This window comes from Notolepis coatsorum, assembly GCF_963971535.1.
Source record: "Notolepis coatsorum genome assembly, chromosome: 4".
In the NCBI taxonomy this organism is placed as follows: domain Eukaryota; kingdom Metazoa; phylum Chordata; class Actinopteri; order Aulopiformes; family Paralepididae; genus Notolepis; species Notolepis coatsorum.
The window spans coordinates 105352337-105378310 of NC_140168.1; the positions used below are offsets into that span (position 1 = coordinate 105352337).

A 25974-nucleotide genomic window follows, 5' to 3' on the forward strand; every position below is an offset into this window, starting at 1 on the left:
TGTGTTTTTATTCTTTATTTATAGAGTACTAACAGGTGACCTGCTGTAAACACTAACAGACCTCCTGTAAACACTGAGGCTGCGGTTACACTATGGCCAGTTTTCGTTTCACTTTTCAGTTTCAGTTTCGCTTTTCAGAACGCTACGTAATGGCAGGCACATTTTGTCTCCTGACCACCAAGTGATGTTTATACATGTAGTACAATGCCAAAGCAGTAGGTGGCGATGCAGTTCAAACATGAAGGCCATTTTCAACCAATCAGAAAGGTTAAATGAGTCACTCCACATCCTGCTCAAAATCTCAAAAGCCACCATCTTTATACCTCGCATGAGCCATTTAGCCACATAGCATTTATTTTTCAGCAAGAAATAATGTGCAATAAACAAAAACGGATACATTCACTGTGTGTTCTGGCTCATTTGTAGGGATGGGAATCGAAAACCGGTTCCTAATTGGCCGATGCCTGAAACCGTGTGGCTCCCGTGACATTCGATTCCCTTATCGCTGCCAGGTTTTTGTTGCGCAATAACGTTAGCATGTAGCCATGGCAGACTATTTGATTCCTTAAGGGCTCGAAATTGCCTGGGTTTTGGTAATATGCTCCCGAAATGCTCCCGCTGTTTGGCTACTTCTATGTGCAGTGAAAACTACTTGAATGCTTTAGAACCTAGTCATTGATTTAGTTCAGGGTGAGCTAAAATTAGCCGCGGAGCTAACGCTAGCTAACGTGAGCTAACGCTATTTAATCAAGCTCACAAAGAGAGATAAACAGCTGACAGCGGATAGTACAGGTACAAATACAATAAAACAGCAGGTGGGGGCTGTTGTGTAAACCTTGTACTCTTTAGTTCACATATAATAAGAGACGGAGTGTTTGTTTACTAGTCTGTACACTGTAAGCCAGGAAGTACCGTGGTGGTGCAACATACAAATGTGTCCGTGTAGCAACACAAGCCAATACCTTATAGGACAGGGGCCCGGGGAGGGAGCTCTGTGTGTGTGCGTGTGTGTGTGTGTGTGTGTGTGTGTGTGTGTGTGTGTGTGTGTGTGTGTGTGTGTGTGTGTGTGTGTGTGTGTGTGTGTGTGTGTGAGACAGAAGTCAGAGGAATAACAACCTGTTATTCAATAGATTAAATTAGTTTAAGAATAAAAAATAAATACATTAGAAGTCTAACCTAAATAGCTCCTCCTCCTGAGAATTTCCCCCTTTTTTTTTGTTACATAATATAAAATTACAGATTCATACCTTCAAAATAAGCCATCAATTGTCAAATTTGAGACGATAGTTTTCAATCAATGTCCTATCAAACATTCTGGTAAAATCCTAACACCTTTTCAGTATAGGACTTTGAACTAGATCCAAGTTCATTCAGCTATCTGATGAGAGAACTACACTCCCAGAATTCAATGTGATCATTGTCACTAGCACCATTTCACACCTGAGCAAAGGCCCAGTCATTCCTTTGTTATTCCAGTGAATGGACCCAGCAGGAGGCCTAGCCTGTGTGTGTTTCTGTGTGTGTGTGTGTGTCTGTGTCTGTATCTACAGTACTGTACCATATCAAAAAAAAAATAAGCAAACTAGACTAGATGTAAATGTAATGTGTAAATGTGTAAATGTAAATGTGTGTATGTGTCTGTCTGTCTGTGTATGTGTGTGTGTGTATGTGTGTGTGTGTGTCTGTGAAACATGTCTTGTAGAGAGAGCACATTTCAAGTATAAACAAACTATACAGAAATATAATTTTGTGTAATAGAAGGTAGTAAGGTGCCTGTTTTTTTTAGTTGAGGTTTTCATTTTTAAATGATCAGTAAAGGAACAATTTCTTACTTGAGGTGTAGTTTGACCAACTGTCAACTTGTCACAGAATGTTTAGAATCTTTCCTTCCTCAAGTCAGCATGTAACCATGGTAACCACTCCCTGAACATTCCTTGTGAAGCAATGATCCACAGCATACTCAAACCTACAACAGATTTACCGGGTCTGCTTTTATTTTTCAAAAGTAATACATCTGTAAAGATATATAAAATTCCAAAGCAAACACATACCCTTGGCTCAGAATTGTCTGTTTTATTGAAACCTGCACAGAAGTAGTTTGTTTATACTTCAGAAGTAGGATATTTAGACTTGGCCCTCAAAATGAATGGAAGTGAATGAGGAGCCTGACACCTGGGAGGAATGGTGGTGTTGACAGCAGACGACAGGGACAGCAGTGGTCGCTAAGCTTACTTGTAGATGCCCTTATAGAGGTAAGACAAGTTCTACTGAAGAGAGAGAGAGAGAGAGAGAGAGAGAGAGACGACGTCATCTTTCCTTCACAAAGCGCCTCGGTATACTCGTTCAGGAGTTTCTGTTGCACATAGAAGCAGACTCGACACAAGTTTCGTCTCGACGCTGCCTCTCCCTATATCTCTCTCTGAATATGCACTATTGTATCAGTACAGTAAAGAATACACGTGTAAAAAAAAATCACGTTAAAAAAAAAGATTGAATGGGATTCGAACTCGTCAAGAACGGACCGCAGTAGCGCGGGACCGCTGCTCTGCGAGGTGAGCTGAAGCGCCGAATGAAAATCATGGAACAGTAACAGGCCACCTCTCTACTCTAGACTAGAGAGCTGTCATCACCGTGAATGAATGAACTGCGAACTGCAGGACTATTATTATCAACGACAGACAGTGAGAAACACAACCCCCCCCCCCCTCTCGCGCTGAAGAATATGCATATTAGATCACTCAGTGATTAACACCTATGCGCTGTGTGTGTGTGCGCGCGTGCATGTACGTGACGCGTTGTAGTTTCGGGGGAATACAGGGATATTTAGAACTATACAATTGAGCAAGAATTAAACATATTTACAAGTCGTATTATGTTTAGCAAGTAAGGATACATATAGATTACACTATTATGCACTCGAAATTGTCTTTGTGCTATTTTTACAGATTTTTGAAAAACGGGACTTCCTGAGCATTTGTGAGAGATTCTAATTCTTTTGTTCTCCGCCCACGGGAGCAATAGGCCCCGTTGACTTCTAAGGGTTAAGAGAATCTCAAATACATTATTTTATTTAAGTGTAGGCTATAGTTAATGTTTTATTTTTTACAGTTTTTGTATTTTTCTGACATGGGGGCTCAACAATAAATGACAACAGGGTTTGTACACCTTTTCCAAGGCAAAATGCAAGCACTTTTCAAGCATTTTCAAGGTGAATTTTCAAGATTTTCCAGCATCTTATGCGGCTGTGGTAAATTAAATATTTACTCAAAATGATTATTTCACTTCTTCCATCACATTAAATCAGATGTTATTGTGCTATAAACAACCAAAATTATGTAGACTTGGCATTATATACCGGTATAACCTGGCTGAGCCGATGTGTTATGCAGTAACATACTGTATATCTGTATGTCGTGTATGCTATAAATGTCACTATGAATTGAAAATGGGGGACCCTGATGTAAACAAGACGAAAGTATTTCTCTGGTCTGCATCCCCTTAACAATTGTGTGTATTGAGCCGTACTGTATTGTACCCATTCTGCAATCTGTTAATAAAGTTTTCAATCAATCAATCAAACGTGACGAGCCAGGCCAATTTTAGCATGTTAATTTATGGAATATGCAATCTAACAGCTAACGTGAACTTTACAGTAATTACATGGATAATAATGTTACAATACAGTACAGCTCAATACACACAATTGTTAAGGGGATGCAGACCAGAGAAAGACTTTCATCTTGTTTACATCAGGGTCCCCCATTTTGGTTCATAGTGACATTTATGACATACATGACATACAGATATACAGTACGTTACTGCGTTCCAGACTACAACTGCTCCACACCAGTTCCACACCAGTCTCCGTAAATGTTCCGTTATAAAAATAACGTATAGTCTAGCCAAAACCCTATCAGCTGATTCACAATACGTTCAGTAGAAGGCTAGAAGCCCAATAGTAACCAAACATTCCTTAAAATGGTCAATAGATTCAGAAATAGTCAGACATGGAATGGAACATATTCTGATTTAAATTGCTTATTTGTTTTTTAACCAACAAAGCAACATTAGGATAGTGTAAATACACAGTACACAGTACACACTGATTGCAATTCTCACTGGGAGTCTGGGACCTACTGTACAAATTTCACACACGTCACACATTCCCTTTTGTCCCTCCAGTCGTACCGTAGATCGCTGACGTCATTTTAACTTAAAATGGCGGCCCCCATCAGAGCATTCGGCTAACAACATTAGCTTAGCGAACCTGCCACCGCACTTCTAGGTGCATAAAGTGTGGTAACAAAATTTCACAGCCCCTAAGACTGGGAGCGTTCTAACTCTACCGAGCATGTACCCAACATTATATGAAAAATAAAAAATCATTACGATGTTTTAGTGCACTTCAAGCGCTAAAGGGATTCATAACAACTTATAGCAGGGTCAATCGCAGTGTTAGCACTCGTCTGTTTCTTTTCTTTTCATACCAACATTACCTTTTTAAGTGAAAGTGGTCTTGTCCTTGTTGTATCCATGTGTAATGTTGATAGTAGTGGGTGTACACAGATGAAAGAGAGCAAGTCTGTGTCTGGGATATAGGTCCCGACTCCCAGGCTATTTATATAAAAACACTACGGGTCGAGCCCAGCCACATTTTGCGTGAAAGGCGAACGCAAAATAGGCTCGCTCGAGTCGCTCCGAGTTATTTTATTTCTTTGTCTAAAAACCAAACTATTCAGTCAGATAGCGATTTATTATGAAAGTATAAAGTGCAATTACAATTTCAATCACTTTCCAGCACTTTATACACAATTCAAGCACATTTAAAACCTTGAAAACAGCACATTGAAATACAAGCATTTTCAAGGATTTCCAGCACCCGTACGAACCCTGTGACAATCAGAAATGTCAAGTTGCATGTTGTTATTCTAACCAGCTTAGACCCCTACGCTCTGCATCTTCTGGCCGCCTCAGACCTACTCCTATCCAAGCTCCGGGAGGGTCATCAAAGAGAAGTCGCCTATTCTCAGTCCTTGCCCCACAATGGTGGAATGAACTACCCACCCCAGTTAGGACAGCCGAATCACGTCCAATTTTTCGCCGTCGACTAAAGACGCACTTCTTCAACCATTATCTGAATAAAAAAATATATATCTAACCCTAACTAACCGTACTGTCATGCACTTGTAAAAAAATAAACTAACCTACACTGTAGCACTCAACACTTTGATGAACATTGTTGCTCAGCTGATAGAGTTGTGCCCTTCCTGATGGCTTGTCGTACAGAACTTGTAAGTCGATTTGGATAAAAGCGTCAGCTAAATGACTAAATGTAAATGTAAATGTAGTTCTGTTGCATTTCCAATTTATTTATGTAAATTATAAATTGATCAGGTATCGATAAGGGTATCGATAAAGAATCGAATCGATAAGCAGAATCGATAATGGAATCGTATCGATAAAATCCTATCAATTCCCATCCCTACTCATTTGTTGATGATTTGTTGATGAAACAAAAGTAACATCAACACAATTGACCACCAAGAGCGGAGTTTAGTCTCACAAAAATATCGCCGATTTTGTTAGCTTATGTGCTAACGTGATTGGGATATGCCATTATAACAGTATAGCATTGTGGCTAGCAGCTTGGTAACGTTAATGCTAGCAGAATGAATGGATGTAAACAAACATTCTCCAAAACCATTACTAATGCCAAAGCTTCTTTCTTTCACCATAGGATCGAGGCCTCTGCCAAGAATATTCGCAAACTGCATGCTACCATGTCCTCCCTCCTCACCCCCCCCCCCCCCCCCCCCACCCCCTCCTACCTCATCTTTTTCTGCCGAAGACTTTGCAATCTTCTTTGAGGAAAAAGTGAAGAACATCCGCAGCTCCTTCTCCCAACCCCCACCCATTCCAAATGCTGAATCGAGAACTAGAGTTGTTCCGATACCGATACCAGTATCGGAAATGCCGCCGATACTGCCTAAAATGCTGGTATCGGTATCGGCGAGTACACGTAAATTCTAGCCTCCGATCCCATGATGTAATTTATCTCCTGCAGAGTCCTGCGGAGAGTGAGGATTATAAAATGAACATGTTTTAAAGTGTGATGCTGTGTCATTTTAACAGCAGATACACTTTCTTAAATTCCATTGTCCCCGACAGTGCGGTGTGACGGGGAGCTCGGACGGGAATCGGGATGTGTTTGGCTGGTGTTATGATAGCATTAGCTGGAAAGATAGCTAGTTGGAACAACATCCGCTTTAACGTTACATCAAATCAGATGATCGCCTGTCCTTTCTCCAGGACCTAACACTGTCCGTGACCGTCTATCAACAATAATGCACCCACGGTGAATTGTATTTAAGTTAAGTAGCTACGGACTAGCGTTAGCTGACTATTACTAACGTTATCAAATGTCAATGCGGGAAGACGAGCTAGGTCAGTTAGCTTAGCTTGATAACGTTACCGTGTCTAAAGTTGGTGCTACTCATAATCCAGCAATAATGGCTGCAGACCTGCAAGCAAAGTACAGCAAGTGCCAAAGGATAAGAGTCTGAGGCGGAGTTTCAAAAGAGAATGTTGAATATTTATTTTGCATCAAAAATCACAACATGAACGTTCTATCTGCCACTAGCTTACAGACTGAATAGGGTATATCTGCAGAGCCACTGAGTAGCGAGTGCAACACAGTTTAATGTCCGTGTGGATCATTGGAGTAGGGTATATCTGCAGTGCTGCAGCCCATACTCATTGATTAATGATACTAATACAAATCTATACAATCACCTGTTGTTGAATAAATACCATACATTCTAGTTATTACTAAAAAACAGTATAACAGTATCTAAAAAAAAAAAAAAAAAAAAAGTATAATTTATATATATATATTTTTTTTTTTATGCACTGGTATCGGATAAATATCGGTATCGGCCGATACCCAAAGCTTAGGTATCGGAATCGGATCGGAAAGGGAAAAATGGTATCCGAACATCTCTATCGAGAACCTCATCCTTCACTCTGTCATCTTTCTCTCCCATTACAGACACCGAGACCCTGACACTGGTAACGGCGAACCGTCCGACTACATGCCAGCTGGACCAGCTACCCTCCCACTCCTCCAGACCATAGCACCGGACATCCTCCCATTCCTAACTGCAACTATCAACTCCTCACTCAACTCGGGGGTGGTCCCCACCTCCCTAAAACAAGCCAGAGTCACGCCCCTCATAAAAAAAAAACCTGAACCCCACCGTCATAGGCAACTATCGTCCTGTCTCTCTTCTCTCCTTCCTTTCTAAAACACTTGAACGTGCTGTATCCAAATCAAATCAAATGTATTCATAAGGCCCGACAACACACGTTAATGTCCCCATGGGCCGTACATGTCTTCTTTAAACAAGTCAAGAAGAAAACATAACAATAAGTCAAGAACAGAACAAGGACACCATAAGGTCCAACAAATTTAAAATAAATGCAAATAAATGAAAGAATGCAAGCACTCCCAGACATACCCCACGCGAAGGTAAGGAAAAACTCACTAAAACCTAACAATAGGGAAAAATGCTCCACAGGCAGTGTGGAGGAGAGAAACCTTAGAAGGGCCATTCAAGGGGGGATCTCCCTTCTTAGATGTCGGTGATAGTAGTGTTGCAGACTAACAGTTGGTAAGCATGCACTCAAGTGTGTAGTGAAACACAGATGAGTGCATGCAATAGCAACTGAACATTTTGAAAGATTAAAGATAGAGCTGATAGCGATAGCAACTGAACATTTTGAAAGATTGAAGATAGAGCTGATAGCGAATCTATTTGAGGCACAGGGGCGGCGCAAAGAGGGTCGCGTCCTCCCCGTCTTAATCACGGGACATTCAACACTCCGGTCATTGCTCAGAGACAGCCGGAGACAGGGAGATAGGGGGCGGCGCAGAGAGGGTCGCAACCTCCCCGACATCATCGCGGGACGTCCAGCACTCCGGTCACCACTACGAGACCTCCGGAGACAGGGAGACAGGAGGGCACGCAGAGAGGGTCGCATCCAACCAACTTACTGCTTATCTCTTACAGAATGACCTCCTAGACCCTAATCAGTCTGGCTTCCGGACTGGCCACTCCACAGAAACGGCCCTCATTGCGGTCACAGAGGCACTTCACTTAGCAAAAGCGAAAGGCCTCTCCTCTGTCCTGATTCTCCTAGATCTATCTGCAGCCTTCGACACAGTCAACCATCAGATCCTCCTCGCGGCCCTCGCAGGAATGGGAGTGGCTGGATCTGCGCTGACATGGCTGACATCATACCTCAACGACCGCTCCTACCAAGTGTCATGGAGAGGGACTCTGTCGGCCACTCGCCCCCTGCGGACGGGTGTCCCCCAGGGCTTAGTCCTAGGACCCCTTCTCTTCTCCCTCTACACTAAATCACTGGGTAACATTATCACGTCTCATGGCTTCTCATATCATTGTTATGCCGATGATACTCAACTCTTCCTCTCCTTCCCTCCCTCAGATATCCACGTCTCTGAGCAGATCTCGGCCTGTCTGTCCGACATCTCCGCCTGGATGACGACCAACCACCTCAAACTGAACCTAAGCAAAACAGAATTGCTCCACCTGCCGGCCAAATCCTCCCCCCTGACCGACCTCTCCATCACAGTCGAGAATGCAGCTGTGACAGTGTCCCCGACCGCCAAGAACCTTGGTGTTGTCCTCGACGACCAGTTGAACTTCTCTGCTCACATCGCAGCGACAACCAGAACCTGCAGATTCCTCCTGAGCAACGTCAGAAGGATCCGCCCCTTCCTGACAAAAGAAGCCACCCAACTCCTCGTCCAATCAACAGTCATCTCCCGCCTTGACTACTGCAACGCACTGCTAGCTGGCCTCCCGGCCACTGCCACCAAGCCTCTTCAACTCATTCAGAACGCAGCGGCCCGCCTGATCTCAAACCTACCGAAGTCGGCCCATGTCACCCCACTTCTCAGGGACCTGCACTGGCCCCCCATTGCTGCACGTATCCGCTTCAAGGCCCTCGACCTGGCATATCGTGCGGCGAAGGGAACGGCTCCCACCTACCTCCGGTCAATGGTCTCCAACTACACACCCTCAAGACCCCTACGCTCTGCATCTTCTGGCCGCCTCAGACCTACTCCTATCCGAACTCCGGGAGGGTCATCAAGGAGAAGCCGCCTATTCTCAGTCATTGCCCCACATTGGTGGAATGAACTACCCACCCCAGTTAGGACAGCCGAATCCCGTCCAATCTTTCGCCGTCGACTAAAGACGCACTTCTTCAACCATTATCTGAAATAATTATAAAAAAAATTATAAAGAAATCTAACCCTAACTAACCTTACTGTCATGCACTTGTCCTAATAAACTAACCTACACTGTAACATGCAACACTTTGATGAACATTGTTACTCAGCTGATAGAGTTGTGCCCTTCCTGATGACTTGTCGTACAGAACTTGTAAGTCGCTTTGGATAAAAGCGTCAGCTAAATGACTAAATGTAAATGTAAATGTAAACTTTATTTAACAGATTACAGAATGGGTACAATACAATACGGCTCAATACAAACAATTGTTAAGGGAATGCAGACTGGGCTCCTTATAACAATAACTTGACAACACATGGTAGCTGCAGCTCCTTGGGACAGCTCTGCTGTAAACACTGGAAATAACCGTGCGGGTCTCTACTGCGCCTGGGCGTTGGGTAGAGCGGCTCCGTATCCGGCTCGCGCAGATTACATGGCACCATTGTCGGCGAGTTTCCAAAAAACGAAAACACCTTTTCAGCGTTCCCGCTAGGGGAGCGTGTTTTCCTGCCAAAACTGTGTTTTTTTTTTTTTTTTTTTTTGGTCTTTTTCCCCCTCCATTTTTTCCTCCGATTTTCTCCCATCCCAATGTTAGTCGTATGCCAATTCCCAGTCCCTTCCTGGTCGCTGCGCTTTTTACTCCCCACAGTCAGATCATTTGGGAGAGTGGAGGCTACCACGAGCTTCCTCCGACACACGTCCAGCCAATCACCGCTTCTTTTCACCTGGCAGCGCGGATTCTCATTGAGAGGGCGTAGCGTGTGGGAGGACCACACTATCCCCCTCACGTCCAATCCGCGCTTAGCAGGCGCCCCGACCGAACTGTAGGAGTCGCTGTTTACAACGACCCGGACCCACCCCGCCAGCTTCTCCCACCCTCTGATACAGCCAATTGTATCAGTGCAGACGGCCAGCCAAGCTGGTGACAACCCCGGAGCTGTGAGCTGGATTCGAACAGGCGAACCAAACTCACAGCTCCGGGGCTGGTGACGAACGCAATCTCCGCTCGACCACCTAACCGCCCTAACTGTGTTTCTTTTTAACTTGGACGTGCAAACGTAATCATTCAGCAACAAAACGTTCCTGTATATTAGTGTAACCATGGCCTGAGTACGTACGCTGTGGACGTGGTGACCTCTGACCTCCTGACCTCCTGACCTCCTGACCTGCTGACCTCCTGACCTCCTGACCCCCTGACCTCCTGTAAACACGCAGTACGTACGCGCTGGACGTGGTGACCTCCTGACCTCCTGACCCCCTGACCTGCTGACCTCCTGACCTCCTGTAAACACGCAGTACGTACGCGCTGGACGTGGTGACCTCCTGACCTCCTGACCCCTGACCTCCTGTAAACACGCAGTACGTACGCGCTGGACGTGGTGACCTCCTGACCTCCTGACCCCTGACCTCCTGTAAACACGCAGTACGTACGCGCTGGACGTGGTGACCTCCTGACCTGCTGACCTCCTGACCCCCTGACCTCCTGTAAACACGCAGTACGTACGCGCTGGACGTGGTGACCTCCTGACCTGCTGACCTCCTGACCCCCTGACCTCCTGTAAACACGCAGTACGTACGCGCTGGATGTGGTGACCTCCTGACCTCCTGACCCCCTGACCTCCTGACCCCCCAGTACGTACGCGCTGGACGTGGTGACCTCCTGCCAGCCCTTGGTGAAGTTCTGCTTGAGCTCCTCCAGGGGAGTGATGCCCAGCTTCCTCTTGATGTCGGCCAGCTGCCGCTCCTTCGCAGCCAGAACCTGGGAGAGCGTCTGGATCTCATCCTCCACCTTGAGAGAGAGACACACACACACACACACACACGATATGTAAAAGGCTCACATTCACAGCTAGGTAATTGTAAGGCTGAGATATATTTTTTATAATAATAATTTTTAAAATCGATATTTATTGATAATTTTGTCCCGATTTATCGATTCTTCCAAATGGCATATCGTCTCAACCTTAATTAATTGCATACATTTATTTACTACTGACTAAAACCAGTCCTGTCACGTTTGTATACCTTTGTGACAAGCGTCCAAAGCAATCAAATTGCATAGAATAAAATCAACATGTGGTCAAAATAAAATGAGGGTTGGGTACCGACCAAATTACATCGGTACTACAGAGTGCCGATTCACGTTAGATCAATCGGTGCGACATTCTGGTACCTAAGACCCGCCCAGTTGGGAAATAATCAGAATTCCAATGACGCGCAATTGTCATTTCATAATAGACAGACCAGCGCGGACCTTCAATTTTAGAAGCTATGACATCTAGCTCTTCGACAGCCCTGTGTTCGACAGCCCTGTGACAACTCCTCTCGCGAGTCACGCTGTTTCTATGTGCAGTGAAAACTCTGCGAGCAACGGGTCCAATGCGTCTAACATGCTTTGCATCCTCACCCTTTCCTGTATGCTGTGGGATAAAATCAATCAATTTATGTCCCTAGATACATGTATTAATGTATTCCTATTATCAGGTCTCAGCCTGTAGTTATTTTAGCATGTCTGTGGCCTGACTGAGGTGTCACAATCTATTTGTTACCGGAAGGGTCAGTGCAGCTGTTGGTAAAAAGCCACACAGCCCCAAGAACTGATGAGGTGACGGGTTTGGCTGACCACTGACAGAGAGCATTGTCAGGATCTAGAATAATGTATAATACCTATGAATCAATCCATTTATCTATTGTAAGAACCATAAGATATCTACAAATGTGTGTACCATTAAAATGTGTTATTATGATATGGTATTAAAACAGGCCTATGTGTCACCATGACCCCAGCTGTCTGAAACTACCAGGAGACAGATGTAATTCTAGACCCTTGTCATTTCAACTGTTTACCTTATATAGACATTGTTTAAAGTCCAGAACCTTTCTTCATGCTAATTTGGAAGGAAGGCACCTCATTCGCTCAGAACACCAACCAGCTGACTATAAAAATGACAATGTGATTCGGATCGGGAGACTTCTGCTCGGCCTTCACCAAAGCTAAGTTGGAACTCTCCACTCTCAGCTGTTTGTGTAAATACTCTGTAATATTGAATATTCACTCTGTAATAAATATTTGATTGCTAACACCCTCTCCTCATCTTTCAAGGTCAATAAAAGAATATGCCTTATCAGATGGTGACCCTGACGTGATTGACCTTGACGTTAAGGACGGACGAAAGGCAACTGGCAAACACTCGTAGAACGGATCCATTTAAAAACGGTGAGCCAGAGCCTGTTTAAACTCAAAATCTGCATAGATTAACTATTGTACATTATAATCTACGAGTGTTGGTCAGAGGCCCTGTCCGTGGGGTGATTTCTATAATTGGCTTAAGCAAAATGGACATATCAGCAAAGGAGTGAATAGACAATATTACAACCCCGGGTTTTCTTATTTTCTATTTTTAAGTCCTGTCGAAGGCCTGCAGCAGTACAATTAAGAAATCTCTCCAGAGGTCTATAGGAAAAGACCATAGTGTAACCCGGTAACCCAAGACCTCACGGAGGCCTGGCTCTATACAGGGACTAGAACCCTGGTAGGAGGAGACCATAGTCAGTGTAAACCGGTAACCCAAAGACCCTCAGGGCCTGGCTGTAATACAGGGACTTGAACCCTGGCCAGAGTTTATTAGGTAGACAAAAAAATAGGATTGCTGTTCTGGAATGCGTTGGAATTACGAGCAGATTACGAGCGAGCGATTGATCTGCCTCGCTTAGTCCTGTATTAGTCTCTAAATTGCGTCAGCCAACAATCCTAGTCTGCAAAGTAAACTTAGTCGATTAAAAAGGTTAGTTGATAATCTTGATAATCTTAACTGCATGACTTGTGTAAACAGAGAGTAATTGGGTAGGTATTATTATATGTTCTGATGGTGTGAGCAATGGCTCAGAAGCAGTGGTTTTTAAACCTAACAGTGTCTATGCCTTGAAAACTCATGGAGTTCTCAAGATCAGGTTACATTGCAGTGATTAGGGAAGGGTGGGTTAAGAGACAAATCTCAACAAGAAAGACTGGATGAAATAGACATTCTTGATGTATTTGATTCTATCAAATATTAATAGAATTGAAGTCAAAAGCATTCAGAGGTTTCAAGATTTACACAGGGGAAAGGGGGGAATAGCATAGGCTTGACTGGCGAATTGGCATAAGTTGGCATAAGTTGTTGTCTTTTCTAACAAGCAAGCACACACACACACACACACACACACACACGTCACACACACACACGGGGCATTATTGCTCTTAGCCTATAGTGCAAACAGATTACATATAGGAACACACATCTATAGCATGACAGTGAGATTCATGAGTCTGGAATGCATGGTGAGTGTGAATAAATGTGGAAATTGTTTTTTGTCTGCCTATGTTTGAATAGAAGATCATGGGAACAATTTAGTCGTGAATGAATGTAAAAAAGCTCCTTAGTTAATTGAATAGTCACTAATCAAACCTTGTTTTATTAGTTATTTTGAGCATGGCTCAGTGCAGTAAGTCAGTGTGTATACACTGTAAGCAGGAAAAGCAGTTATTTGCGCCACAAGTAATCGATCTCATAACAGGGAGTATCAGATGTCACTCACCTCAGACACCTCACACCTCCCCTGTATTCTTCAAAATCACCCTTTCACAATCGGTGTAAACAATGTTAATATGGACTTCTGTTATGTGTGAGTCAATGATCACACCCGGGTTGTACCAAAACGTACATACATGTCCAAAACACTCGCTTGTTAAGAGTCCACACAACTGTTCGCTTGCGTATATCCAACAACAACATAACTTCCGGTGCCCGTCGTAACTTTTCACGCTGTCACACTTTATTCTTCAAACGTACTTCCACTCTGACACAAGCCAGCCAAACCAGAGTTTAGCCTTGCTAAATTGAGCACACAGCAAGCTTCCGGTTTAACAAAGTAAAAGTCCCATAGAAAATTACACCGTATAACTAAAACATTGGAAATCCAATTTCCTTTATAAAATTATAATTAGGAAACTAAATTGGATCCTTTACAGTCTGTAAATAACATGTGTTTGTGAATGGTTGTGCTAATGAGTAATGGCATTAACGGTTCTCCTTTTTCGCTGGTCCCATCACTCAAAACATTTATTTCCGTCGTTTTCCAATCGCCCCCCCTCGCAACAGGAGGTGGTGGTGGGGGCTAGATCCATTATTGTGTTTTGGTTGTATTTGTGGATGTCAGACGCAGCTGTCGTCGGCCACAGTGCCTCTAGCTAAAACAGAAGTCACATTTAGCTTTTTATTTTTTGAACTATATTTAATCGCATCTGGAGGATGGGGTGTTCTGCCGCAGCGTCTGCCCCCCCGTGCCAACCAAGCAGGCTAACTGCGCCAATATATATGATACGTGTAAACATAATCAGAGTGGTCCATTCGCGCAAATATCATCCGAGTTTAAGAGAGGGGACCGGGGTCCGGCTAACCAGAATAACACACACTAACACTGCCTCTCGCAACTACAATTAAAAATGTATTTGGCCCTTTAAATGTTAAATAACCTCCTTTTCCGCGGCGCTACGATAAGCGACGTGTGGCTAAATCTTTCATTATCAAGGACTTCCTAGAAATCTGTGACAGATGCGCACCGACCGAAAATACTAGTGCATGTGTGGATTTTAGAATGCCCGGAAGGTAACCAGTGTGCAAGGGGGTGAAGTGAATGGGTCAGTCACGTGGGAGGAGCAAGTTGTGGGTTCTAAACAGGAGGACATCAGCTCTCCTAACCAAATGGATGAAACCTTATTATTATTTATATAACAAAATAATAGCTCTTTTCAGGTCATACTGGACAAAATAAAGAACTGAAATAATATGAATACCTTTTCTGTATTAGAATCCAGCTTTAGAATATATATTTGTGTCCAATGTAATATGAATGGTAAATTATTATATCATAAGCATCTTATGTCACCATAAATCAAGCCAAACCATTTTAGGAATAAAATTGTTTAAAGTTATTTCAACACTGCAATCAAAATGTCAATTTGAATACATTTATGGTCCCACCATTAGATTGATTGATTGATTGAAAACTTTATTAACAGATTGCAGAATGGGTACAGTACAGTACAGCTCAATACATACAATTGTTAAGGGGATGCAGACCAGAGAAAGACTTTCGTCTTGTTTACATCAGGGTCCCCCAGATTAGATTAGATTATACTTTATTGTCATTATATATGCATACAAAATTCTGACTCAAACTTAAGGTGCAGTAATAAAATCACACAAAATAGGACATTAGTCATGCTGTGCTGAATAAACTCAATAACCCTTAGTTAATTTAATAGACTTTTAAGGCTGTTTGTTTATCACTTATCACAATAAAATGTACTTTACGGTAAAATGCTTGCCCCGGAGAGAGTGCTTTTTACAGTATAGAAAACAGTGAATAGAAAAGGAATGCCGTAAATCCTCTAATAGTGGAGAGGACGGGCCTCTTTGATAAATACAGACAAAATAAATATAGGCCGGCTTCCAATACAAGGTCGCATGAATGATCATGCCGTGATACAGAATGAGATAAACTCTTGGAAAATGCAGGTTAAGCTGGCACTGTCTCTCTCTACCGTTCCCACTACACTCTGACCACATTAACGGGTTTCCCTACTCTCCAACTTCAGTGTGTGAATTACATTAATCAATATTTAAATAATGTTAGTCTAAATAAATGAAATTAAGGCCTGCCTCTTATATAGGCCTCTAAAGGCCTGGTGCTCTTTGCAGCTGAGGTAAATACAAGACCTGTCCAATATTAGAGAAGATACGGTATATTATACAATACAACATGCAATCTGAAGTATGACGTAAAATCTAAATACAGTGAGGTACAATGCAGACAATACAAAAGGTAAGGTGCAAATGAGGTATGAATATAGTACAAATCTCTTCAATAATAGATAAATAAAATGTAGTGTTAAAGTGCCTAAAGTTAGTGTTAAGGTGAGCGTTTGTTTAAAAGATGGCCTGGGAAATTAATAGAAGTTTAAAGGACAAAAGATAGACGTGTAGAATAACTACTTCCCAAAATAATAGATTGTCCAAACGTCAAGTTCCAATACACTATCCTCGGAGGGGTGTGGTCTGCGTGCGGAGCGCCTGTGTGTCTCTCTAGCTCTGAGCAGACAAATAGACGCAAGGCATTCTGGAACTTGTATTTCTACCAACTAATGTGACGATGGACGTAAATAATAGGATCTCTTGGCTTTAATGTAATGTAAATGTGAACAATAATCGATATTAACATATAAAATATAATTCATTAATCATGTAACCTGGCCTATTAAGTTACAACCAATAGAAGCACAACTTTGATGGGTGGATTGAGTGATTGAGTATTGACTGCTGACTGGATGAATGGGGTGTCTGATTGATAAATGGATGAGTGGGTGACAATTGAGTGACAGAAAGTAATTGAGTATATTTTTAGATCAACTGTGAGTAAGTAGTGCATTGCGGATAAGTGATTTACATCATAATTTATATATTGACGGCTGTTGTACTGATTAGATGCTGTCATTCTTTGCATAGTTAAATCTCATTATGAAGTGTTCAACCTGGTTGACACGGAATGACAGCTCTGGGGGACTATTGATAAGAGATGTATTAATATGATGGACTACAATGGAAGTAGTCAGTTGTTGTCCTGCCTCTCTCTCTCTTGCCCTGCATGTTCAAACCATGTCAGGGATGGGCGTTATGTTGTCAGACGGTACCGCTTTGATTCAACATTTTCTTTCTACCAAAAAACGAATGTCCTTTCAAGGGAACAATTATCAAGACGTTTTGTCTGGACGAGTCCAAAAATTCATGACTACAGTGGAGCTAGGATTTTCTGGTGAAAAGATGGCCGCCGGCAACCAAATTCAAGTTAAAGGGGCGTGTTTAGCCTCTATTCTGGCCGGAAAAGATCCAAACTAACCTACCTGTACTGGTTCATCAAAATCTCTCCTACCCATACTGGCCCATCCTAACTTACTATACTGGTCCAATTGTTAAAACAGGGTAAAAGAGGGGTTCTGATTAGGGGGTAAATACTGTAGGTCAACATTAGCATAGGTGTTTGTGTTTAAGACTGGTTGACACCAGTGTCCAGGGACCTGGTCTCCTTTAGATTAGACCATTCTGGTAGTCATGGCACGATCGATGTCACTCTCTTTTGGGGAAAAGGTATACTGCAGTTGAATTTAGGGTTTTCATGGATCAGGTAATCAATCAAAAAGTGCATCCTATCATCCTGTCCTATAATTCCATATCTTAAGACTTGGTTCCGATACAAATTAGAAGACAGATAAAATAATTGATATTACCTAATTTTGGCCAAAATTAAGTTATTTTAATTAAGACCGGTATTGCGATGCTTGGAAAGACAATACATTTAAAATAAGATAAAACCACAGGGATAATTTGGAATGAATAAATAGCTTAAGTATCTTTCATTTAGGTTTAAATAATAAGGTCATCACGAAAGGGGGGTAAACCCTGAATTACCTTATTGTGCTCCGTTTTGTCTGTCTGTTTGTTTCTTTAAGTGAGTCATTAATAAGTGTTTCAATGTGTATCTTATTTGTTTTGTTCCTTCTGCTTTTGAAAAATTGAGGAAGCTTGAAAGTAAAGAGTGTGAGGAGAGTATTGTAGGAATATAGAAACCTTTGTAGCACCTTTTTACATTTGTTTATTGATAGGTTCAAGTAGGAGAACGATTGGAATAATATTAACAATAATAATTTGACATGGTTGTTCCGTTACCGCGCAGTTTAGATTAAATTCTCGGGTTACTGTGTTCAGTGGGAGTAAATTTAAGGTAAATTTAAAGGGGGGGGGGGGATTCCAGGGACAGATACTAAATTAGATTAATTTAGAAAATTAAGAATATATAGACAGAGAATGCCACAATAGGAGACTTTATGGAAAATAGTTCCTACTTCACTATATTTACTAGACTTATAGATTGGTTTAGTACTGCCCAGAGGAAAAGGACCAAGAAACGTTTGGTTGCTCCATTGCTAGTGTCATCACACATCTAGAACATTTGGCTCACCGGAGGGAGAAGAATCCGATACATGTTACAGCCACAGCCAGGCTCTCTCTCTCTCTCCCCTGTCTGGCAGCAGTCTCCACGCCCTTATATGGGCAGCTTCCTGTCCCTCCTTCTCCACGCCATCTACCTGGTCAACCTACACACCTGAGGCTCATCAGATCATCACCGAGGCTGGATATGAGGCCTGTGCCCCTGCCACTCCCCATCCGAGGGAGGCTTCACCACCGTGGATCACACAAACCGCGGACTACTCTTCACTCGTGGACGTCTCCAGCCTGGACACAGCCCGGTGTCACATGGAGTGACCTCCTTGCTATACATTCAGCACGAAGCAGCGGCGAATACATGAAGGGGGAAAAGATGTTGTCTCCCGCAGATTGCAGACTTGGGAAAGGAGTATGGTATGAGTAAGAGCGGCCACAACACATGCTAGACTGTGAAAAGAACAATGTTGACCACTTTTGCTATAGACAATTCATCACCAGTGACCCTTGGACCCTTCATCACCAGTGACCCTTGGACCCTCAACTACATTACAGGAGTTACATACAGTATATATGTTATCAACAGCAGAAGACTATACTATAACAAGTAGGAGATCATAGGATTTATTTCATTTATAAAAATGTCTCTGCCCCTGGAATCCGATATAAGGTTTGATATGTTATATGAATTAAACTGACGCAACCAGTTATGATATGAGTTATATACGTTATATTATCAGTACATAGGTAAGCAGATGTAGTCTATTTATGCCTTTTCATTTAAATTTGGAAACAGATATCACTGTTGCATACAAAGGTTTACATCGATTGAAAGTGAGTATGAAAAGTATGAAAGTGAACCAGATGGGAAGTCAATAAAGACTCCGGAACATTTTTCCACCCCAGGCTTGCCCTACTGGTAAAATGAAAGGAATTTTTGAGTGAATGAAAGTTCTCCTCATATTGATTGTCATTGCTATATTTTGATTCACCACGAAAAAGGGGGGTGGTATTTTATTTCAATACATAACTATGAGGGTCCCCGTTTTTCCATTCCCTTTTCCTTGATGATTTATAGAGCCAGTGTTTATTTCCTTGTATTATGGATGTGTTATACAACTGTACTATTGATGCTCTTATTGTGTACTATTGATGCTCTTATTGTTCAGTTTTATGCCTTATGTTCTACTGCTTATGCAGTCTCACCCTTTGTGTATTCTGAGGAATACGATCGCTAAGGCCAGTGGGATGGTGAGTAAGAGTTTCCCCTGCAAAAGTAACGACTGGTCGCAGGGGTTTTCGCGCTCATACAAAGGGTTGGAGGTTTTTTTTCATATCATTATGGTTGGTGTTCTGAGAGTTTTGGTCATTTTGTTTTATATCTTTAGGTTGTTCACATCATTAATGATGTGAAAGGGGGGATTGTGGGATAAAATCAATCAATTTATGTCCCTAGATACATGTATTAATGTATTCCTATTATCAGGTCTCAGCCTGTAGTTATTTTAGCATGTCTGTGGCCTGACTGAGGTGTCACAATCTATTTGTTACCGGAAGGGTCAGTGCAGCTGTTGGTAAAAAGCCACACAGCCCCAAGAACTGATGAGGTGACGGGTTTGGCTGACCACTGACAGAGAGCATTGTCAGGATCTAGAATAATGTATAATACCTATGAATCAATCCATTTATCTATTGTAAGAACCATAAGATATCTACAAATGTGTGTACCATTAAAATGTGTTATTATGATATGGTATTAAAACAGGCCTATGTGTCACCATGACCCCAGCTGTCTGAAACTACCAGGAGACAGATGTAATTCTAGACCCTTGTCATTTCAACTGTTTACCTTATATAGACATTGTTTAAAGTCCAGAACCTTTCTTCATGCTAATTTGGAAGGAAGGCACCTCATTCGCTCAGAACACCAACCAGCTGACTATAAAAATGACAATGTGATTCGGATCGGGAGACTTCTGCTCGGCCTTCACCAAAGCTAAGTTGGAACTCTCCACTCTCAGCTGTTTGTGTAAATACTCTGTAATATTGAATATTCACTCTGTAATAAATATTTGATTGCTAACACCCTCTCCTCATCTTTCAAGGTCAATAAAAGAATATGCCTTATCACACGTTGCGGTAAAAACCTAAACTAACGTTAGCTGCTAATGCTAACTAAGCTAACTAACGTTAGCCGCTAACGCTAACTAAGCTAAACTGGAGAAGTTTTTGCGGAGATCCAATAGTGAGGAAAGGGAGGGGCCATAAGCCATTCTCCCTTTCTGTGTGCATTAGGGCTGTCACTTTAACAAAAAAAATCATATTCGATATTCGTTGCAGAATTGTAGACTAGTTAGAATTAGAATTTGGCGGCTCGCCAGGCAGGGCGAGGAGGAACGGAGAGGTGACTGTAAAGAATCCCTAATCCTCGTCGCCAATATTGTGTCTAATAATTCACCGGACCACGACGTAACGGTAGACGTTTTAAACACTCACGCCAACTGCCAGCAGCAACAACAACACTTTGGAAAGACCAGATGAGGTCAGAGGAGTTCGATAGTATTTACTGAGGATGGCCAGATAATGTTGATATTTAAACTTAAAAAATAATAATACATAATGTATACATGATCATGCAACATAAAAAATGGTTGTAGGAACAATTTGGGAGAGGGAGGTAGGGAGGGGTTTTAGTTGTGTGGTGTGATAAGAATGTTGAAATTGAGATGTTTAGACTTTAGTTTAGTTTCACAACTGAAATAAAATGTTTGTTACTACAGAGAGAGTAAAGTACCGAAAAAGGTACCGGTATCGGTTCAAATGTGAACGGTGCCCAACCCTAGTAGTCAAAATGTAAGGTTATGATGCACCGAACCTTTGTCCAAATAATCACAATCAAATCATTGAAGGAATGGAATGCATGGATTAAAGCAAAAAAAGATCTCCTGACTGAACTTTTTTTCAGGCCAAGTCATATTCTTATTTTAACCCATTCTCTGCCGGAGCTTATATCCATCGCTGTACCCTCTCTGCCAGTGCTATTTGTCTATGGAGATGTTCACGTTCTTTGCAGGGCTATAACTTTTTAAATTGTATTGCTAAATTGACATTACTATGGTCCACTAATGGAAAACGGGCTGGGATCCGAAACAGGCTGAGATCCAGACGACACCGTACACCACTTCCCAGTATATTGCTAGCCAATGTACAATCAATAGACAATAAACTGGATGACATCCGAGCAAGGATTCAATATCAAAGAGACGTTAGGGACTGCAATGTCCTTTGCTTCACCGAAACTTGGCTAACACCGGAGGTTCCAGATCACGCGATTCAACCAGCGGATCATTTCTTTATCCATAGGAAGGATCGGACACAATCAGAGTCCGGTAAACAACGTGGTGGAGGTATTGCCTTCATGTTTAACAAAAATTGGAGTGATCCAACGAATGTGAAGGAATTATCCAACTACTGCTCCCCAGAACTGGAATATATAACCATCAAGTGTCGTCCTTTCTTCCTCCCGAGGGAGTTAACGGCGATCGTCCTGGTCGGAGTGTATATTCCACCGCAAGCCAACAACAACGCCGCGCTCTCCAGACTACACGACGAGGTAAATAATATACAAGCGACGAACGTTAACGCCGCCATTTTAGTACTGGGAGATTTCAATAGCGCCAATCTGAGAAAGGTATTGCCTGATTTCTACCAGCATGTGACTTGCAACACCAGAGGCGGTAACATCCTAGATCACTGTTACACGCAATTTAAAGGTGGCTACAAGGCTCATTCTGATAGTGGCTTTGGCAAGTCAGATCACGCATCCATTTTCCTTACACCGAAGTACAGACAAAGAATTAAAAGTACTCCCGTAGTCTCGCGAGAGGTGCAGAAATGGGATGTGACGTCAGAGGATACGATCCGGTCAGTGTTCCACAACACAGACTGGATTGTATTCCGCGACACAGATAACATTAATGCCTACACGGAGACAGTGCTGGACTATGTCTGTACTAGGGTGAAAGAAACAATCCCCACTACCAAAATGAAAGTTTACCCAAATCAAAAACCCTGGGTAGACAAATCCGTCCGTGAAGCTCTGAGTGAGCGCACCAAAGCATACAATGACGGCCTAGTGGCAGGCAACATGAATGACCACAAGGTGGCGCAACACAACGTAAGGAGGACAGTGTCAGAGGCCAAACGGCGCTACAGGGATAAAATTGAACTCCAGTTTGAACAAGCTGACTCTAGAGCTATGTGGCAGGGGCTCAAAACGATGACAGACTACAAAGGCGCCTAACTCAAACTGAACAATGACATCTCCTTAGCAAACGACCTCAATACCTTCTATGCGAGGTTTGATGCTGGTAATAACAACACCAGCTCACAAGCCTCGGCAATGGGGGGGGGGGGGTCGGCTGCTGATGGAGGCGCAGTGTTCAGGGTAACAGAGCATGAGGTGAGGCGGACCTTTAAAAACGTGAATATCAGGAAGGCAGCAGGTCCGGACGGCATCCCCGGCCGCGTCCTAAAAGTCTGTGCCGACCAACTGGCCCCAGTATTCACTGACATATTTAACCTGTCCTTAGAACAGGCTGTCATCCCCACCTGCCTGAAGAAGTCCACTATTATCCCTGTACCCAAAAAATCCAAGCCTGCTTGCCTCAACGACTACCGCCCTGTAGCTCTCACCTCCATAGCCATGAAGTGCTTTGAGAAGCTAGTAAAGGGCTACATCTGCTCCTCCCTCCCCATCAACATGGACCCCCTGCAATTTGCATACCGCCCCAACAGGTCCACGGAGGACGCCATATCCCATGTGCTGCACACAGCAGCATCACACCTGGACAAGAGGCAGGGGAACTATGTGAGAATGCTATTCATCGACTACAGCTCGGCATTCAATACCATAGTCCCCTCCATACTCATAGCCAAGCTCAGGGACCTGGGCTTGGGCTATGACCTCTGCCAGTGGGTCTTGGACTTCCTGACTGGCAGACCCCAGGTGGTGAGAGCAGGCAACTGCACCTCCTCATCCATCACCCTCAACATAGGGGCCCCCCAGGGCTGTGTTCTGAGTCCCCTCCTCTACTCCCTGTACACACACGACTGTGTGGCTCAGCGGAGTAGCAATACAATCGTCAAATTTGCTGACGACACAGTGGTGGTGGGCCTGATCTCTGCCAACGACGAGAGGGCCTACCTGGAAGAGGTCAAGGTCCTGGCGGGATGGTGCCAGGAAAACAGCCTCTCCCTGAACGTCAGCAAAACAAAGGAGATGATTGTGGACTTCAGGAGGTCGGGGGTCAAGGACTACAGCCCCCTCAGCATCGACGGGGTACCGGTTGAGAGAGTCAACAGCTTCAAGTACCTCGGAGCCCACATATCCGAGGACTTGAAATGGACCATACACATTAACAGTGTGGTGAAGAAGGCACGACAACGCCTCTACTTCCTCAGGCGCCTAAGGAAGTTCCAAGTCAGCCAGAAGATCCTTAAGAACTTCTACTCATGTACAATAGAGAGCATCTTGACCGGCAACATCACCTCCTGGTTTGGGAATAGCACTGCAAAAGACCAAAGCAGACTACAAAGAGTGACACGTTCAGCCGAACGCACAATTGGAGGGGGGCTCCCCACCCTCCAGAACATTTACAACAAGCGTTGCAAGGGGAAGGCTAAGAGAATTATTAAGGACTCGAGCCACCCGAACAACTGCCTCTTTGAACTGCTGCCGTCAGGCAAGCGACACAGGAGTCTCAAGGCGAGCACAGAAAGACTCAGAAGTAGCTTCTATCCCCAGGCCATCAGGCTGCTAAACGAACAATGAATGAACACTACACAACAACAACCACCAAACACACATAGCACACACATCCACACGCACACACTCACTTTAAACAAACACACTGTAGCACCCACTACACACACTTTATAGCACACACCCACTTTAAACAAACACACTGTAGCACCCACTCCCCACACTTTATATTTATGGATGAAGGATTGCACTACAACTCGTACACCTTACTGTAAATTGTACCTAAAATTGTACCTCATCCCATTTCTGCTTTGCACTAGATAGTACTGTACATTAGTACACTGCATAGTATTGTGTATTGTATATTATATGGTAACTCAGAACATTGTACATATGTCTATACCGAACAACTGTGACCTCATTCTTCTTCTAAATTCATGCTATATTATGTTATTATGTTATTTGATACTATCTTGTCTAGCACAGTCTCTGGAGCGTAACAGTAAGAAGCATTTTGTATGAAAGTATTCTGTACTTCTGTATGACAACTATTAAAGAACTTGAACTTGAACTTGAACATTCAACATCAATTATCTATCATTCAGGATGTAGGAACGTTTTACTTTTTCATTCACACATTCATACTAAAATACGATCTAGAGTATAAATATGTTTTTATTGTTTTCTGCTGTATTTCATAGAACGTGAGTGTAACTGAGGGGTTACAAAACCCGGACTGTATTAAAGATTGTTTAGATTAAACCACTACTAAATATTATTACTTGCCAGACAGTACAGTTAGTTAAATATGGCAGACACTCAATAGACGGCACGGGGACAAAGAGATCACGTTTACAGTATTTTAATAGCAATATCAATATACAACTGAATTAGTACGTTGCTCTTTTAATAGTGAATGATAGTAGAATGTCAGAGTATCAAAGTCAGGGGGAATGAATAATTCCTAGGTTAAGAATACTCGACCGGAGCTCTGCATGGAGTGGGAGAAGGCGATACAGGGCAAAGCGAGGGGGATAGCTGGAGACGATGATTTCCCCCACGGAGTGGTAAGCTCCAGAGGAATTGAAGAATAGTCGGATACTCCTGCGGTCACTGAAGAAAAGGGGTTCTCGTACGGATCCAGTCCTTGTAATCCAAGTGCCGATGGCAGGGTAATAGCTCGTAATCCAAAGCCCGACGGCAGTGATGATAGCTAGCTAGCTTCGTTGGTCCTAGAAGCTAGCCCAATGAAGGTCTTCAGGTGTAGTTAGATCCAAACGCCAATGGTCTTAACTATGCTCTTCTCCACGTTACTTCGCTTACACAAGTCACTATAATACACCAACAATGGTTCTACAATATTAGGGTCGTATCTAAGTAGCTACTAGCTATCCGTAACGATACACCGCGGGTAGGCTTCCACTGCTCACATGTCCACTCGTTCTGCTGTTAGGTTACTTCACACTTCACCTCGTGTTCTGATACTCGTTACGTTAAGTTCACACACAGCTGCACATTAGATTAGGTTCACACTACGGCTGCTGCGCCTTCTACAATATATACTCAGAGTGATTTCTAGAGCGCAACCAAATTACTTGTCCGGAATCAATGCGCCGGCTAAGGGCATGTCTGAACTTGCCCGGACACGTCTTTGAACTTGTCTGGGGGGCGCGACTGCTGGCGCCGCCAATGTCAAGGGCGGTGTCCAATGAGGCGAGCGAATAATACTATGATTCAAACGGAAGCTTAAAGGTATATAGCTTATATATATAAATAATATACAAGTTATACAAAATAATAAACGTAGATTCTCAGTGTTAATCTGGCCCTTCAGAACAGTGAGATATAGCCA

At 43.0% G+C, this 25974-nt stretch overlaps 1 protein-coding gene across 1 annotated transcript in view; it reads right to left on the reverse strand.

The window, feature by feature from the left end:
• tpd52 (tumor protein D52) overlaps positions 1–25974 on the reverse strand; it is a gene marked incomplete at both ends in the record, with an annotated part of 60740 nt that overhangs the window by 4020 nt on the left and 30746 nt on the right. Inside the window, one exon of the mRNA XM_084312059.1 lies at positions 10822–11106. Coding sequence (XP_084168185.1) covers positions 10822–11106 — 285 coding nt within the window. The remainder of the gene's footprint in view (positions 1–10821; positions 11107–25974) is intronic.